Genomic DNA, 19,151 nt, shown 5'->3' on the forward strand with positions numbered 1-19,151 from the left:
AAGACCCTCTTGGGGGGCCATCCAGTTAGAATTGCCAGGTTTAACTGCCCAGAGGGACACCCTTGCTGTTGCTGGAGGAACATCAAGAGGAGTGGTGGTTCTCATGAAGCCCTTCCTTGATTTGAGTCTGGTGGGAGGAGGGTGATAGCCATGCAGTGGGTGGCTTTCACAATGTTCAACCTTTTCTCTCTCACTGTTAGCAGCAACTTCCCGTCGCACGTCAGGAGGGGCAATGCCAGCTAACTTGTAGAGTTTATCAACAGGTGTAGGTTTAAGGCATCCCGTGATGATTCTGCATGTTTCATTCAGTGCTATGTCCACCTGCTTTGCATGGGCAGACTTGTGCCAAACAGGACAGGCATACTCTGTAGTTGAGAAAGAAAAGGCCAGGGCTGATGTTTTTATTACTTGTGGGTCTGCACCCCATGCGCTGGCAGTCAGTTTCCGCAGGATGTTGTTGCGTGCAGCTACTTTGTGCTTGGTGTTCATGCAGTGTTTCCTATATGTTAGTGTTCAATCTAAGGTGACACCAAGGTATTTAGGATGGAAACAGTGTTCAAGCTCTTGGCCTTCCCAAGTAACTTTCAGTTTCCTGTTGGCTTCGCGGTTACGTAGGTGGAAAGCACACACTTGTGTCTTGGCAGGGTTAGGCTTCAGGTGGTTCTCTTTGTAGTAGCTGGAGAGGTCTTTCAAGGCATTGGTGAGTTGGTTTTCAACTGTTTCAAAATCTTTCGCTTGTGTTGTAAGGCCAAGGTCATCAGCATATATAAAGCTCTTTGTGGTGGTTGTGGCTGATCATTTGTGAAGATGTTAAATAAGGTCGGTGCAAGAACGCTGCCTTGGGGTAAACCATTCTTTTGCCTCCTCCATCTGCTTTTCTGGCCCTGAAACTCCACATAGAAGCTGCGGTTTTCTAAGAGGGTCTGGACAGTTTTTGTAAAGTCAAAGTCCCGGGTGATATGGTAGACTTTATGCAGCATTTTTCTATGTTGCACCGTGTCATAGGCTGCCGTAAGGTCCACAAAAACTGTTCCCGTGATGCAGCCTTTCTCGTAGCCTTCCTCGATATGTTCAGTCAGATGAAGAATTTGACCTGTACAGTTTTTCCCTGGTCTGAAACCTGCTTGTTGTGCAATAAGCTTGGGTTCGATAACAGGTCCTAGTCGATTTAATAGCATCCTCTCATAGACTTTATATAGATGACATAAGAGGGAGATTGGTCGATAGTTCCTGGCATTGGAGGCATCTTTACCAGGTTTTAAAATGGCAATGATCTTAGTTTTCCTCCATGCTCTGGGAATCTGTTTGTGTGCCAGGCATTGATTGTAGAATTTCAAAAGCCAGTTTTCAGCTTTGGGGCCCAAGTGTTTGATTTGCTCCATCATCTAGGCCAGGTGCTTTACCAGTCTTACATCGCTTGATGGCTTCTCTGAGTTCTTTCAGGTTTAGAGGAGAAGACAACTGGTGGGTTTCAAGTTCTGGCACCCTGTTGATTTTCATCTTTATTCTGCTGCAGTTGGTTTTCCCATTCTGAATTAGCTGGTGAGCTATCTGGTCTGGTGTCACGTTCGCGTGTCCAGGGTTGACCAGAGGGTCACTGTCCAGGCGTCTCAGCAATTGCCAGGCTTTTCGGCTACTCTTGGACATGTCCAGGTTCTCAAGCAGCTCTATCCAACGGTCTTTCTTAGCATTAGCTAAGGATGTAGATAGTTTTTGGCCTGCTGCTATAGTCCCATCACTGTATGGGTTCTCTTGAAATAATCTGAGATATTCTTGTAGCTGATTTAGTGATTCTTCGTTTAGGCCTGGTAGGTAGCTTGTGCGACAGCCTCTAGGGATTGAGAGCCTTGAGGATCTTTTCACAGCTTCTGTGAACAAGTCATAATTTTCTATAGAAGGTTCTATATCAGAAATAGCAGCTTCCAAGGTCTCTGTAAACTTTGTCCAGTTAGCTTTATTGAAGTTATATCTTCTGCGGAATGGGACACTTTTGGATGAATCATAATGTAAATATCTGATATGCAGGATGTATTTTCATTCACTGGACCAAATTTGGTACAAATACCTGATATGTCCAAATTTGAATACTAGTGGGGTTGGGGAGGGGGATTGATTTTGTCATTTGGGAGTTGTAATTGCTGGGATTTATAGTTAACCTACAACCAAAGAGCATTATGAACTCAACCAACAATGGAATTGAACCAAATTTGGCACAAAGAACTCCCATGACCAACAGAAAATACTGTTCACCTACATCCAGAGAGCACTCTGGAGTCAAACAATTATGGATCTGGACCAAACTTGGCATGAATACTCAATATGTGCAAATTTGAACACTGATGGAGTTTGGGAAAAATAGACCTTGACATTTGGGAGTTGTAGATGCTGGGATTTATAGTTCACCTACAATCAAAGAGCATTCTGACCCCCCCCCCCCCCCAAGTGATGGAATTGCACCAATCTTGGCACACAGAACTCCTATTACCAACAAAAATACTGGAAGGTTTTGGTGTGCATTGTCCTTGAGTTTTGGAGTTGTAGTTCACCTACTTCTAGAGAGCACTGTGGACTCAAACAATGAAGCATCTGGACCAACCTTGGCATAAATATTCAATATCCTTAAACTTGAACACTGGTGGAGTTTGGAGAAAATAGACCTTGAAGAGGACAGGTAGAGAGATCTTCAGCCTTCTTTGCCAAAGGGGTTCCTAAGACCATCAGCAATATGTGTTTGAGTAAAACAGAATACTGGGTTAGTGATTACTTTGGATGTTTAGCCAAAACCCCCTCCGCTCAGTGAACATATTATTTGTTTGCCTCTTTAGATACTTTCCAAAGCTAAATCCAGCACTCAATGGCGTGTAGAAGTCTTATGCAGGACTTAATTGTGTGTTATATTTTTTAATTTATTAAGCATCTAAAAATACATTTTCTCCACCCAAAAGGACAGTAGTTATCAAAATTCATATTAGACTTCAACATTTGCAAATTATATTGCCTAGATTTGGAGAACTGGAATGTGTCAATCATTATGCTAATTGGTTTACAGCTAGTTATTTCACTTGCTTATCTATATTTCAAAATATTTATTAATCTCCTCTCCATAATAAATGCAACATTCTAAATATTGCTGCATATCCTCAACTGAGACCTCAATATTTGATGCACACATACAGAAATCGTTGTATATACTGTAAATATGGATATTGCTATGGCATAGCATTAATATTGGACTCAAGATCCTAGGAAACAATTAGAATCAGACTCCTAATTTCATATTTGGAGAAGAAATTAGATAACCATGGAGTTACATAATAATTATGGTATGTATTACCATCTTCTGTGAGTAGGTCAATGAGATATTTTTTTTCTGTTTTCTTGTCATTTCTATCAAACAAAATATTGATGTGTCTTTCTGTCTATAGCTCTATGTCTAATTTATGATCAAGCCAAATGGAAACTGAGGTAGGAATGTAATTCCAGTCTAATTTGTCAGCCACCTGGAGTTCCAGTTTTTGAGATAGTATTATTAAGTATATGTATATGAAATTGAGTATGGTGGTGTGGTTTCAATGTGGAACAATGGCTCCATAATCCAGAATTCGCATCCCCGCTTAGCCGTGGAAACCCATTGAGTGACCTAGGGCAGCTCACACTCTCTTAGCCTCAGAGGAAGGCGAAGGCAAAAGTCTTCTATATACATTTTGCCAAGAAACCACATGAGAGGTTGGTCTTGGGGTCTCCATAAGTTAGAAACGAAGTCACACAACAACAACATCTCTGTGTGCATATGTCTACCTCCTCCAAAGTCCTCTTCCACACAAGACTAGCTCTGTGTTGTTTTCTCTCTCTCTAGGCATCCAGGCCGCCACAGGCAGAGAAACCTGGCTTACGGGGTTTTGATGAGAAGGCTTATGTTTCTTCAAAGTTGCTAAAGGCTGGAGAAGACCCTTATCGACAACATGCTTTCAATCAGTTAGAGAGTGACAAACTCAGCAGTGACCGGCCCATTCGAGACACAAGGCATTACAGGTAACCTTTAAAGTTATTGCGATCTACTGTACAGTCATCCTCTTACTGCATTATCTTTGCCAGTCTTTGAGCCATCTATGTTCAGAGATTGATATAGAGAATAAACAGTAGCTTTTCCAAGTAAAACTCCAAAAACTTTTTTAATCTAATGCATGCATTTTTTTCAATGGCAAGGCATTACAGAGAAGCAGGCATTAAAAAAACTGAGCAAATCTCCAGAAACACTTTGATTTAATTGGATAGAGACAGATGATTTCTTTTTCTTCTTCCTCTTTTTTTGAGAGTAACAGACAGTGCCATGGAAGCTCAAAGACATGCTAGGCTGAATCTACACTGCCAAATAATGCAGTTTGAACTGCATTGAACTGCATTGAGCTGCATTATATGGGTCTACACTGACCATATAATGTACAGTGATACCTCGACTTAAGAGTTTAATTTGTTCTGTGACCAAGCTCTTAACTCAAAAATGATCTAATCTCAAAAGCAAATTCTACCATTGGAATGAATTGAAATGCTATTAGTCCATTCCAGTCCCCCAAACCCCCCCCCCCCATTTTTTGTCACATATTAATAAGAAAATATTTGTAAATAACAAAGAATGTATAAATGCACATTCACATGGAACAATAAAAAGAAAGATCAACTTTAAAATGGTAGAAGCACAAAGTTATGGCACAATGGTAGAAGCACAGTTTTGCAAGGAAGCACAAAGTGAAGAGGCAGAAGCATCATTTTCTTCATACTGTGCTCATTCCAGCCTCCCTCCCTTGCTCTTTCTCCCTCTCGTTCTTCATGAAGCCAAACACACTGTCACAAACCTATACATGGAATCTCTGCAAAAGCTACTGCTCATCAGTCCCAGTCCCAGTTAGTCCAGGGTCATACACATTAATCAGTTCAACAGAGGCAAGGCACAGGAATAGTCAGAGTTCAGTCCAGGGTTCAAGCCAAGCAGTATCAACAAATCCAAGCTGTCTTCCAAAGTGTAGTCAGTCCAACAAGAGTCAAGGTCCAGGACACGAGTTCAAATTAAGGGATTCTGGTTGTACAGTCCAACAAAAGTTACTCCCAGCACAGAACCAGTCCAGCCTTCAGCACTTTATTCCCAAGTGCTCTCACCTGTTGACTCTTTGCTGAGATCTTTTCAATTGAATGCTCTAAGTCAGTGGTTCTCAACCTGTTCATCTCGAGGTGTTTTGGCCTACAACTCCCAGAAATCCCAGCCAGTTTATCAGCTGTTAGGATTTCTGGGAGTTGAAGTCCAAAACCTCTGGGGACCTATGGGTTGAGAACCCCTGCTCTAGGTCCTCAACTGCAGCTGGGATGCTTAACTCTGGCTCTTCCACTGGGAGTTCCTGATCCTGCTCTGACTCATCCTTCTTATTATCTTGAGGCTCCTGAATTACCTCTGCAGAGCTAGTATTTCTAGGATCAGGTTGCTTCTCCAGCTCTGCTGCAGATTTAGATGCCGGGCAGAGAGGTCCTTCATTGTCATTTTCAGCACTGATCCTGACACATACTAGGAATTAAAACCACACAAAATCAATTAACCTAAAGTTCTTCAAACTGGACAAGAGCAAAGCAGACAGGAATCTTCCAAAGAAGACAAGAGCATGAGGCACGGAGGCTGCTCCCTTGAAGCCCTAAAGCCCTGTACTCTCATGCTAGTGCTCCCTCTGGCGATAGCTCTTAACACAAAATGCTGCTCTTATGTCAAAGTGAAACCTGAGCCAAATGACAGCTCTTAACTCAAAATGCTCTTAAATTTAGACACTCTTAAGTAGAGGTTCCACTGTAATTCAAATTTTGGCAATGTAGATCCAGTCTAAGGCTGGGTTTATACTGTAGAATTAATGCAATTTGACACCACTTTAACTGCCATGGCTCAAAGCTATGGAATCCTGGGAATTGTAATTTGGTGGGCATCAGCACTCGTTGTCAGAGAAGGCTAAAGACCTTGTAAAACTACAGCTACTGTGATTACATATCATTGAGCCATGACAGGTAAAGTGGTGTCAAACTGCATTAATTCTACATTGTAGATCCACCCTAAAGCAGTTATTACAAAGCCAGCTTTCATTGATTGCAATCTACTGCCTCAGACACATCAGTTATTATTCTGCTTTGCAAATTAATATATAAACACACAGGAGTAGGGGCAATGTGGGTGAAATCGAGGGAAATGAATTCCAGAAATTACAGATGTTGCTAATTATCTTGTTATTTATTATTTTATTTTATTTTATTTTATCATCTCATTTCCCCCATAAAGGGAATCAAGGGACTTATTATCAGTGGCTCATTAAAAAAACAGTTGTTGGATAATAAAAAATTGACTCTTCCACAACACCAGCCATTTTTGAACAAAGAAATTACAAAGGCAAATTTCATTGTAACACAGCTAAATTGTGTCACAATGAAAGGTTAAACTGTGTCTATTGGGGCCTGCATGGAGAGAAGAGCTTGCCACTTCTGCGGAACAAGTCCAGACTTGAGTGCTTAACTTTTGTGAATAAATCTCTACTACCACCACTACTGGGCAATGAGGAATGGGTAATGACTATGAGTAAGGTTATCCCCTCTATTTCATGCTTCTATTACTTTCGTTTTGCGTCTATGTATTTGTTGAAGGCTCTGTGTATAAAATGTTCTTTCCTTGCAGAAAATGTTGCTTTCTAGGCACACATACCATATGCTAGTTTTGTGCAGAGTAAGTTCTCAAGTACAAATAGCCTTCGAAAACTAGTTTTCAAATACTTTTTTTGCAGCAGGAAGAAAATGGCTTTAAAACTACTCATTGCTTCCCCTCAAGAACAAAATTAGCAAAGAATTACATCTTTAGCATGCGTATTTCCAAAATAATTTGGATATATTTTCAAAGCAATGGAATCTTTGACTTGCTCCCTGAAATCTCAGCAATTTGTCAGCTTGATTAGTTCAGCTACATGATGGATTAATAGAATTTATTCTTCTATTATGCAGTCTTCTGAAGATTTCCCTCTCCCATCTCTACATCTGTTAATAACTTCATTGCCAATTTCATACTGTGATTTTTCCATTATTTGTTTTACAATATCCAGGCAATATTACTGATGGGACAGGGCAGGCAGCAAATTATAGAAGCATATGTCAAATTATATTAAAAACAGATTTCTAATACTTGCATTGTGCCTTGACCACCAACAGTGGAACAAATCTGATTGTTAATGCTTAAAACATGATGCATTGTTTTGAACATCATATATAACAATAGCATAACATCTCTTCATTCTTGTAGATCAATAGAGTGAGAAACCATTGGTTTTAATACAAAACATGTTTAATTATTTATGAAATATATATCCCACCTTTCTGCTAAAATAAAACGTTACAGTATTATAAAAATATAAAAGCTGTGATTGATTAGAGTCATCAGTTAAATGGACATCTACTTAAAATATAAAGGTAAAGGTTTCCCCTGACGTTAAGTCCAGTCATGTCAGACTCTGGGGGTTGGTGCTCATCTCCATTTCTAAGCCGAAGAGCCGGCGTTGTCCGTAGACACCTCCAAGGTCATGTGGCCGGCATGACTGCATGGAGCGCCGTTACCTTCCCGCCGGAGCGGTACCTATTGATCTACTCACATTGGCATGTTTTCGAACTGCTAGGTTGGCAGGAGCTGGAGCTAACAGCGGCCCGCTCAATCCGCTCCCGGGATTTGAAGCGCTTTAACGCACTTCGCCACCAGGCCTCCTTAAAATATACCAAGATACAATAAATAAACAGCATCCATCATTAATACTTTGTTATTGTTGTGAGTCTTCAGGTTATTTCTGACTTATGGCAACCTTAAACTTAATCGAGCACAGGTTTTTCTTGGCAAGATTTGTTCAGAAGTTTGAGGTTGAAATACTTTGACTTGCCCAGGGTGGTAGGTTTCCATGGCTGAGCAGGAATTCAACCTCTGGTCTCCAGAGTTATAGTTCAATGCTCAAACCACTACACTATTAACAAATAAATTATATTCAAAGCAGAATCATTACCTGAATAAGAACATCTCACTCATCCCAAATAATACGGGCTGTATTGGTCATAACTAGCACTTTGAACTGTGGCTGGGTATAAAATGTTATAACAAAGAAATCACCTTGTCCTTATAATCCAATCCACCTTCTAACACTGCAGCATTGTGGGTCAACCTGGTGTCAGAGTGAAGCAAAGGGCTGCCAATTACTCAGAGGAACCCTACCAGTTGTTCTTCTACCATAGTTCTTGCTGTAGTAAAACAATGGAACTCTTTAGAGCAGGGGTCCTCAGACCTTTTAAGCAGAGAGCTGGTTCATGGTCCCTCAAAATGTTGGGGGGGGGGCTAGTTTGAAAAAAAATGAATGAATTCTTATGCACACTGCACATATCCTATTTGTAGTGCAAAAAAACAAAAAAACAAAACCAAACCAGCCATGAAAGAACAATACAGTATTTAAAATGAAGAACAACTTTAACCAACATAAACCTACCAGTATTTCAATGGGAAATGTGGACCTGCTTTTGGCTGATGAGACAATCAGGTTAACTAGGATTAACCCTAAGTCTGAGCTGCTGAACTTGTGACCAAAAGGTTAGCGGTTCGAATCTGGGGAGCGGAGTGAGCTCCCACTATTAGCTCCAGCTTCTGCCAACCTAACAGTTCGAAAACATGCAAATGTGAGTAGATCAATAGTACTGCTTCTGTGGGAAGGTAACAGTGCTCCATGCAGTGATGCTGGCTACATGAACTAGGAGGTGTTTACGGACAATGCCGGCTCTTCGGCTTAGAAATGGAGATGAGCACCAAATCGCAGTGTCGGACACGAATACACTTAATGTCAGGGGAAAACCTTTACCTTTACTAAAGTTTAGGACAGGGGCTGGCAAATGACGAGGGGCTGGCCAAATGGTAATTGTTTGGGTCGTCCTTTTTTTTCCTTCTTGAAGATAAGGACCACATTGCCCTCCTCCAATCTGCTGTGACTTCTCCAAGAACTCCCTATGGCAGTGGTTCTCAACCTGTGGGTCCCCAGATGTTTTGGCCTTCAACTACCAGAAATCCTAACAGCTGGTAGACTGACTGGGATTTCTGGGAGTTGTAGGCCAAAACACCTGGGGACCCACAGGTTGAGAATCACTGCCCTATGGTGATTCATGGCAGGATGGGGTGCTGAAGCGGCATAAGACTCTTCACAAATACTAAGGCTTTCTTCTCATGACTCCTGAGGCAGTGTCTCCAAGAAGAGATTACTGGGTAGTTCAGCAGCAGAATCTCTTTTTTTGACAATCAGATACATATCTTCTAAACAGGAAAACTGCTGGATTCGGCACGAACTGGGCTTCTCTTTATTCCAGAACTTTGAATTCTTCCATAACATCTACATCTGTTTTCTATTTCCCACTGGAGTAGTATCATTGAATGGAGGGAGAAGTGTTTCTGGTTACCATCTAGTGTAGGCTATCTGCCTTTGTCTTTTGCAATTCTCCATTTTTGCAATTTCCTAGCAACTAGAATAGTTGCCAACACAAACATGGAGAAGATCCAAAGCTGTACTCTCTCCACATACTTTCCTTGCCTTCTTATTGACTTATTGCATACAGGGAACACCTTTGTGGACATCCCCACATTTAATTGGAGAGTACCCCTGGGGCCATTGTTCTTGTAATGTTCTCATTTGCCTTGCAGAGGCCAAAAAGAACTGCTGTTATTACTGTTGTGCCTCTTTTCTTCTTCTCTTGGTTTCCCCAAAGTTTGGTTTAATTGTGGGGCATTCTTATTGGGAAAGCTCCACCAATAGGACTAAGCCAAACTGGAAGCCTAGATGGATGGTTAGGAGAATAACCCCTTCTCATGATGTAAGTCCAGCCCCATCAGAATTTCTTATCATTGGGCTTAAAGCAGCTCTTTCTTTCAAGCATTTGTACTATAAAGCCTACATTGGTTAGAATGTTCATTTGCTTGAAACGTGTGTCCTTAGTTAAGGGATTATACATGTTAGTTAGGGTCAACATAAAAGTGTTTGTGGCACCGTAACAACTAAAGGACTTTTATTTAGCATATGTCTTTGTGGGCAGCAGCCCAGTTCATCAAATACATATGCCAAATCAAACTTACTAGTCTTTATTATACCATCAGACTGTTGCTATTCCCCCCTCCCCTTTCCTACGTTTAGTTCCTGCTTAGCTCATGGTAGGGACATTTGCATTTCTTCTTGTTGGGTCCCCTGACTCTAAGCTTTGCTCCTGTTATTTTCTCTTAAACTTTTCATTAGTACATTTATTCCAAAATTCCACTAGATAGTGTCATATTATCTCTGCCTTTTCATGAAATAACTTCCATCAGGTAGAAACCATAGCTTCCTAGTTTGAATAGAATAGACACTGGAAACTATATCAATAATTATGGTTGATTAGACTTTCTGGCTTATTGTTTCCAACACAAAGGGAGGGAGAAATAGGGCTGAATGCCTATGAAAATGGTTTGTGTTGAAGAGGACCAGTGTAAAAAGAGAACATATGACATCTGACACTTTCCAAGGACAGATTTAAATCCAATAGTGCAAACACACAGGCTTATTAAGCTGAGATATGATCATCTGAACTGGGTCATTGTATTTCCAGTTCAGATGTTATACGAGTTTTTAAGCAGTACACAAATCTTGGATTTTATTTTAAATTGATTTTTGTTCATCTTCTCTTTTTGCTATAGAATATTATATGTCCAACTAAAATAAAATCAAGAAAGCATGAAAAATCAATGCCTTTCTTCACAGCGAGAGCAATTTCTAAGATTGACAATATGACTTCCAATCCGATTTCTCATTATTGCAGTTCTAAAAGCTATTTCTCATGACCCTCTTTTAAATTTGTAGATCATGGCTTATTGTTGATCTCCCCATTGTGTTTATATACCTTGATTTTTCTAGTGCAATTCACTGTAATTTCTCCCATTTCTCCACTGCTCTAAGCATTCATAAAGAGATACTAAACACAACCCTAGACCACCATACTATTTCTAAATTTCTTATATGCTGTTGTGGGATTGCACTGCTGAATACTACATTAGCAGCTGTGCCAGAGAACTTTATAGCTCAACAATGAGAATGTTCCCCCAGATGATTCAAGGCACTGCTTTCTCTGTCAAATTGTAAGCTCCAGAATGATGTTAGCATCTCAGCGTTTACCAGTTCACAGTTATTTAGGTGCATCAGGAGATAAGATTATATGAAAGAGATGTGGTGGTAGATAAGATTCAAAGGCTTTCAACTGTAGATTAGCCTTATTATCAGCAGGCTTCTCTTCAATGCAATTGACTTGGCAGGTCTATTTAAGCAGTAAGCCTGGAGCAGGATTTGAATGCTTCAACAATTTGGGGTTTTTCAAAGAATACCTGGAGAATTACAAAGCCTATACTTTGACACACACCAGCCTTTAACAGATCCCAAAATTAAAAGGCACACAAATTTTAAAAGTTTCTTTATTCTACAGAGTAACTTATCATAATGCTTGGTGACATTTGTGGCATATGTTATGAAAATTGCTCCAGGTAAAGTGAAGAAATGGGAAACTTGCTCAAAGAAAGCAATCTTGTTAATCGCCGTAATTCATACAAATAGTAAAAACATCTTATGGCCAAAGCTGCATATTTTTTCTTTAGGCCAAACATAACCATGGTAACCTACAGAGCAAAATCAAAATGGTAAGAAACGATTTTTTTAAAAAAACGTTATTGGGTAGATACCTTCTTTTAATTTATTCTTTTAACTGATAACTTGCTATGAAGAGAACAGACTCCCTTTGATCATGGAAGCTAGGTAGGATCAGCTCTGGTTAGTACTTGGAAGGAGGACTGATAAGAAATGCCAGATTTTTCTGAGGAAGGAACTGGCAAAACCACCTCGGAGGCCGGTTACACATGGGGGGAAAAGTCCAGTCCAACCCAGATTTAAAAAATGCAGCCATGGACAGACTTCTGTCCTGACGCCAGCAGAACACACCACACTTTCTTGGGTGGGTGGGGGTTCCCACACCCAGACAGCAACAAAACCCCTCCAGAAAAGCCTTAGAAACTAAAAATTACTTACCCGGCTGCCATTACCCTGTTGCCAGCCCTCTCGCATAGAAATGATGAACCAGGAGAAGGGGGGGGGGGCAGGAGGAAAATCGCTCCTGCCTGCCTTTTCCTGGTGCATCGTTTCTATACACCAGGAGAGGGTCGGCAGCAAGGTAATGGCAGCAGAGTAAGTAATTTTTTAGTTTTTAAGGCTTTTCTGGGTTGTGTGGGGGAGTTACAGCCCTCTGTGTTTTCCAGGGTTATGGATCCCAGAAAATGTGAGAGGGCTGTGCGGACTGCTCCCACAGAAGTCCCAGGACTTCTGAGGGGGCAGTCCACAAGGTGGCCATACTGGATTGGACCAAGGTCTTTCAGGAACACCTGGGTCTAATCCAGTACCTAATTAATTTGGCACAAAGCAGGGTTTTCCTGCTTTGTGCTGAATTAATTCGCTTTTACCTGAGGCATCGTTTGGATGTCCCAGGTAAAAGTGCGGGAGCTGGTCTTTTTGGGGGCTACCTGGATGCACCCTGAGGAATCCCTTGCCTTGCTTGAAGATTTATACTCCCGTACACAATTGTTGATGATTTATGGTGAAACAACGCTTTGTAATCCTTGTCAGTGATCTAATTTCCACATGTTGTTTTCTTCCTCCTGAAGTGAAACTGCAGGAAATGTGTCTCAAGCACCAGTAAATGCATGCACCTATCAAGGAAATGTTTCCCAATCCTGCTGCTTCTCTTCTCTTTGCAGAGGACTCAGAGAATGTGTGGTTTGCCTTGGGAAAGTTAGTTCACATTCTAGACATTGTGTTCTGTACAGGATGAAGTTATAGTGATTTGAGGATGGGGGAGCTTTTGTCTGTTCCATTGTCATAGACAGATCATTTATTGGTCAGGTCTAGATTTGCCAGGGCTCAGAGTCTTTGCAGGGGTGGGAAAACCCATTTAGATGGTCAATCCCAGGAGATTATTGGATCTGGATAGATTTCTGATGGCTCTTGGGGAATTTCCTGCTGCCTTAGCACGTGATCCTGTTGAAGCCCTGGTTGATCTCTGGAATGGAGAAATAAGCAAGGCAGTGGGCATGATTGGTCTTAAACATTCCTTCTCACAGTATGGAGCTGAATCTCCCCCCCCCCCCCAGTTTTCTGAGAAGCTGACGGTGCTTAAAAAATGGCAAGTCTGAACTAAAACAGACCAAAGTCCATCTGAAGGCCTATAGTTGGGTGGTATGGGTAGCAAAAACACATACTCCCAGAACTGTTCAGTGAAGCTGTTTTGAGTGGTCAGGAGTCTGTCACAATCTGGCTCAGAAGAGAATTATAGCCAGTCAAAAGCCCATTGTGAAACAAATGGCCACCACTTTGCAGATAAAATAACTCTAATTCAATCTGACTTGAACACTAGATCTGATACGTGTCTGATGGGTGTATCCTTGCCCCATTCTTGCTGAATATTGATAGATAGTTTTCATGTTGTGGAGCCTGAGGATGTGGACAGGTATCCTTGGGGAGGTGAGAGCTATGACGTGATTTCTAGGTCCTTATCCTTCATGGCTCATTAAACAGAACAGAGTGAGTGGTTGAGTGGTTTAGAGGAGTGATGAATGCCTCTTTATGATCCTAACATTCCTGAAAGAGGTTGTAGTAAAACTGCTTCTGAATAAAACTTTCCTATATCCCACTATATTAGATAATTATAGGCAAATCTCCAACATCTCAATCTTGGGAAGTGCCATGGACAGTTTTGGAAGCATGGATGAGGAGATGCTGGTGGAAGGCTCAGCAATAGAGCTGGAAGCCAGCAGTGCCTTGCAGCTCCCTCAACTAAGCTCTGAAACAATGTCCACGGAAGGAACTACTACTCCTCAGCCTGTTGAACAAGTACAAGAGAGTTCCTCAGAGCAGGCTTTAGTGGACTTGCTGAAAGAGAAGTCTCAGCTATGCATATCCTTGAGATTAGCTGAGAAGAGAGCCAGCAACAAGGAACACCTGTGAATTTAGGATTTAAGGAACTGAAGACTGGTATCTGGTTGCTGCCTGCAACATCAATTCTAGAAGCTACAACCCTGGACTCTTGATATCTTGTGTTTCCTGAACCCTGGATTTACCTTGGACCTCAGTTGATGGGCTTTGATTCAACCTTGTACTTTGGACACTCTCATAATTGGCTCAAGACCCTAGAATGAACATTTGGACACTCTCTTGTGTTATTCTGTTAATGTTTGCATTCTCTGTTGGATGCAGAGACCTTGGACTGTTAATTTATGTTCTACAGGTATTTGGGGGTCGAGACTTTGACAGGAAGGTACTAGAGCATGACCAGGCTTCTCAGTTCCAAGGGTTCCTGGATGAAGTTGATTATTTAGATCCATTATAGTCTGATTTCAGGCCTGGTTTTAGAATGGAGGCAGCTTTGCTCATCATGGAGGACAACCTATTCCAAGAACTAGACAGGAGGAGTGTGTTCTTCTCCCGTCATCATCCCAGGCTTATTTGATGGAAACAAGATAGAAGGCCTTTACAGTGGCTGCTCCCAGACTTTAAAACTCATTTCTTAGGGAGACCAGAATGGCCCCATCCTTTTTTTCTTTTGTCAGCAAGTTAAAATATTTTTATACCATTAGACTTTTCAAAACTGACCTGGGAGGACTTTAATGTTGTGCAGCATTGTTTTTAATTAATATAGTTGAATACACTTTAATGTTTAATATTTGTAACTTGGTAAATTGTTTAATTTGTTTTTAAAAGAAATATGTTTATTGGTTTTATATAGTTTTCATCTGCATTATTTTTTAAATATGTTATTATCAATCTTCTTATACTCCACATTTTTCACACTGTTGAGATAAAGGTAGATTACAAATGAGTAAAATAAAAAAGCAGGTTTTTTGGCAGAATTGGTATTTGAACCAGGAACTTCTTGATTCATAGCTGTGCTATATTAGCTTTAAATGCCTCTCACTCTTTTTTTGCAATGCTGAAATTAGCAGATGATTAAGGAAAGTCCCTTTCCTGCGGGAATAAAGCATGTAAAATGATATGTAATTTCTCAGCATTGTGTGGCCTGAACAGCATTTTGAAACCAAAAAAAGGTGAATTAGTGCTATAATATGCATAATATGCCTTATGCCTTATCTTAGTTTTCCACTTGCCCTTCATCAGGGCTTCGTCATATGCTTGGAAATTGTAGTAATAGGCCACTGTCACAGTAATAAAGTGCTATGTAGAAAAAATAGCTGTCATTTAGAGCAGCCATAAAACAATAGCAATGAACATGGGGAATAAAAATAGTAGCAGTTCAGTAATAGCCATAAATCAGTAGTAATAAATGTTAGCACCATACATAGTTCCAATAAGTCAAGAGCAGAACGATTACTTTCTCTGGCTCTTTGAGAGAAAAGAACTATACAAACATTGCCTTTATTGGCTACATATACAGCATGTTCCACCCCTTCCCCATTTAGAGTAGCCCCTTCAGAGATATGCTGTTCTAGAGTTTCAGATTTTTTTATTGCTTTCCAGCACTTGCTATTGAATTGTCTTCACAAGATGGTTTTCAGCAGACCTTGGAACTTATATATTAGACTATAACTCTCTCAGCTAGTGTTGAGGCTCTTCACCATTATCTCTGCCTCTCCTATATGCTCTCCCATTTCTTCTGATTTCACTCAGTTTCTCAGGGTGCTTTACAAGTGATACTGAGCACCTTTTGATCTAAGTAGCTCAAATACAGAACATAGAATGGGGAGAGGAAACCCACTTTTGAATCAAAAGCACTTTCTTGAAAATCCATTTTAAAGTTGACATATGCCCAGCAGGTGAGGGTGATTTGAGAATCATTTAAAAAAAAACAACCCAAAAATTCTGCCTTAAACAAACATCCACAGCATGCAATCCTGCTCACCAAGAATTTGATTCAGAACTACATTCCGACAAATAAAATAGATGATGGGAATGGAAGATTCACAGCTTGCTTGCAGAGCATTTGAGCCTAATGCAGCTCTTAGCAAGAAGCTGAAGATAGAAGCCATTGGGTTTTCAGATACATTCAGCCCTCCACATTCACTATGGTTAGGGGCACAAACCCCAGCAAAAGTGAAAAACAGTGAATAAAGAAATTGCTAATTTTTTTTTTTTACCTAAGAAACACTTCTCCTGTAATTTCTAATTTTTACAGCACAGTTCTATGACTGAAAAAGATCTTGGAGTCCTCATGGACAACAAGTTAAACATGAGCCTACAATGTGATGCGGCTGCTAAAAAAGCCAATGGGATTCTGGCCTGCATAAATAGGGGTATAGCATCTAGATCCAGGGAAGCAGGCCTGTAGCGAGGGGGGGGGGGGGGTTAGGGGTTCAACCAACCCCCCCCCCCCCCCGAAATTTTTCAAATTATAAAAAAAATCTCGTTTACTCATGAATTTTAACTGGTTAACCAAATCCCCATGCTAAGTCTATGAGATGCAAAACATTAAGAGTCCCTCCAGGCACTATCTCAAGCAGATATTGACAGGTTTGTAGTGGGGAGGGGTATGTGCTAGGGGTTCAACCCCCCCCCCCCCCGAAATTTTCAAAACCCCTCCCAAAAAATTTTTCTGGCTACAGCCCTGCAGGGAAGTCATGTTACCCCTCTATTCTGCCTTGGTCAGACCACACCTGGAATACCGTGTCCAATTCTGGGCACCACAGTTGAAGGGAGATGTTGACAAGCTGGAAAGCATACAGAGGAGGGCAACTAAAATGATCAAGGGTCTGGAGAACAAGCCCTATGAGGAGCGGCTTAAAGAACTGGGCATGTTTAGCCTGCAGCAGAGAAGGCTGAGAGGAGACATGATAGCCATGTACGTGAAGGGAAGCCATAGGGAGGAGGGAGCAAGCTTGTTTTCTGCTGCCCCGCAGACTAGGATGCGGAACAATGGCTTCAAACTACAGGAAAGGAGATTCCACCTGAACATCAGGAAGAACTTCCCCACTGTGAGAGCTGTTCGGCAGTGGAACTCTCTCCCCCGGACTGTGGTGGAGGCTCCTTCTTTGGAAGCTTTTAAACAGAGGCTGGATGGCCATCTGTCAGGGGTGCTTTGAATGCGATTTCCTGCTTTTTGGCAGGGGGTTGGACTGGATGGCCCATGAGGTCTCTTCCAACTCTACTATTCTATGATTCTATGATTGACTTCTACTGAAGACTGACAGGCCTAGAAATTCCTAGAGTGGTGGTTCTCAACCTGAGGTCCCCAGATGTTTTTGGCCTACAAATCCCAGAAATCCCAGCCAGTTTACCAGCTGTTGGGATTTCTGGGAGTTGAAAGCCAAAAACATCTGGGGACCCCAGGTTGAAAATCACTGTCCTAGAGAGTTGCTCCCTCTAGAAATATCTAGGTCCTCCAACGTGTAGGTCCTCCAACATGAGTGGAGGAGGTTGGCCATAGAGTCACACTGCAGGACCTAAAGATTCACAGAATATTTAAAATCAAATCCATAAATAATCAAATTTGCAAAAGTCAAAACTTCAAACATAGAGGAACAACTCTAGATTAAGATGGGGTAATCTTTGTACCTATTTGAGACCTGCATTTCCCTCGTCAAGTCTTTGGCGCACTCCAGTGATTTACAGCCATGTGAGGGAAAGGATATAAACGAATTACTTTTTTCTTCTTGATCTTAAAACTATGAATAAGGCATCTAGCTTTCATGGCAAGAAAGTTGATAATTCCTTGTCAGTCAAATGGCATTTCGGTTTTGCTACTATCTGTAGACGGAGAGAAGTTACCATTCAAAGGACAGGATGGACCCTACTATTAGATAGAAGACCCATGCTGAGGTGGAAATAGCAGGGACAAAATGTTAAAAGGACAGAGTTGTTTGTGCCCTGCAGCTTACTCTCTCTCACCTAATCAGGTCTGATGCCCTCAAAGGTAGCAGAGGACACCTTCCCATCAACTGAAGAAAAAATTATTAGTAAGTCTAGTCAATTTCTGTACAGAGAATGGAAGAAATACAATTTTGTCAATTGCTTGAAACTACAAATATTTTAGACTAGACCTGATCAGATCTTCTGTGGGGTAGAGATCTTCATACCACTGGGATTTTACATAGAATCCAAGAGGTAATTCTTGCACTGCATCATGATGGATCTTAATTCAGAACCTCTATAGGAGTAACACATATATAGTTAAATTGCCTTAAATTGCCTACATTTGTTTTTTTGGCAGAAATATTCAGCTCCTTAGCAGTGTTTTCAGATGAAAGGCTCCAAGAACTATTAATCAAAAGCTATTAAACATCTAATAGTCCATCTTACCCTCCTTAAAATTGTTTTATTTTTTGTTGAGAAAAGAAAACATATGGAAGAAGTGACTGGTAAATTGGAAGTGTTACAAATAGAAGCAGGCTGTCTATAGAGATTTCTGTAAAATTCTGTTTGAGGCAAGGCAGTTACATCTAATCTGAAAGAAGTCTCATCTGAAAGGATCCTGGGAACAGAGAAAGAGTATGGACAATATGGCTTGTTTGAAGGTCCCCGAAGGAGAGTTACAAAGATTGAGGAAGCAGCAGCACAACATAAGGATTTATTGCGTTGGCTACAGGTGGTCGAAATAAGTGGCGGGTATTTCTTCTGAAGAAACAGGACAGCTGGATCAAAGTTCTGAAATAAGAAATTTTCTGTGCACCTAGTTTCACATAGCACTGTGCAGTAAGGATTTTCTGAAATATGAAAGTCAGCATAGTTGTGCTGAAATTCTAGAGTGTGCATACGGAATGTACAAACACAAGAATGTTCAAAGTGACCAACGACAGGAAAGCTATGGAGTTTTCTCTAATTAGTAGTTTACAGGGAGAAGAAGAGTTATCTAGTTTGTCGACTAGCCACCAAGGCTGCAATGGACTTTATCACATGACCCTGCTATTTTGCTACAGTTGTGTTATTGTTGGTAATAGATACATATTGGGTTGCGTGCCTTTGATATCACACCTCTCTTCAATAGTGTGATTGTGCCAATTCAGCATTCTGTGGCCCCGTAATCATACTTCCACATACCCTTGTGGCACAACTGTG

General features: G+C 41.0%; 1 protein-coding gene across 1 annotated transcript in view; it reads left to right on the forward strand.

Annotated features, from left to right (window-relative positions):
- Window positions 1–19,151, forward strand: part of galnt16 (polypeptide N-acetylgalactosaminyltransferase 16) — a 246,567-nt gene that overhangs the window by 135,817 nt on the left and 91,599 nt on the right. The window contains exon 2 of the mRNA XM_008118139.3: window positions 3,857–4,032. Within this exon, the coding sequence (XP_008116346.2) occupies window positions 3,857–4,032 (176 nt within the window). The remainder of the gene's footprint in view (window positions 1–3,856; window positions 4,033–19,151) is intronic.

This window comes from Anolis carolinensis, chromosome 1, assembly GCF_035594765.1.
Source record: "Anolis carolinensis isolate JA03-04 chromosome 1, rAnoCar3.1.pri, whole genome shotgun sequence".
NCBI lineage: Eukaryota > Metazoa > Chordata > Lepidosauria > Squamata > Dactyloidae > Anolis > Anolis carolinensis.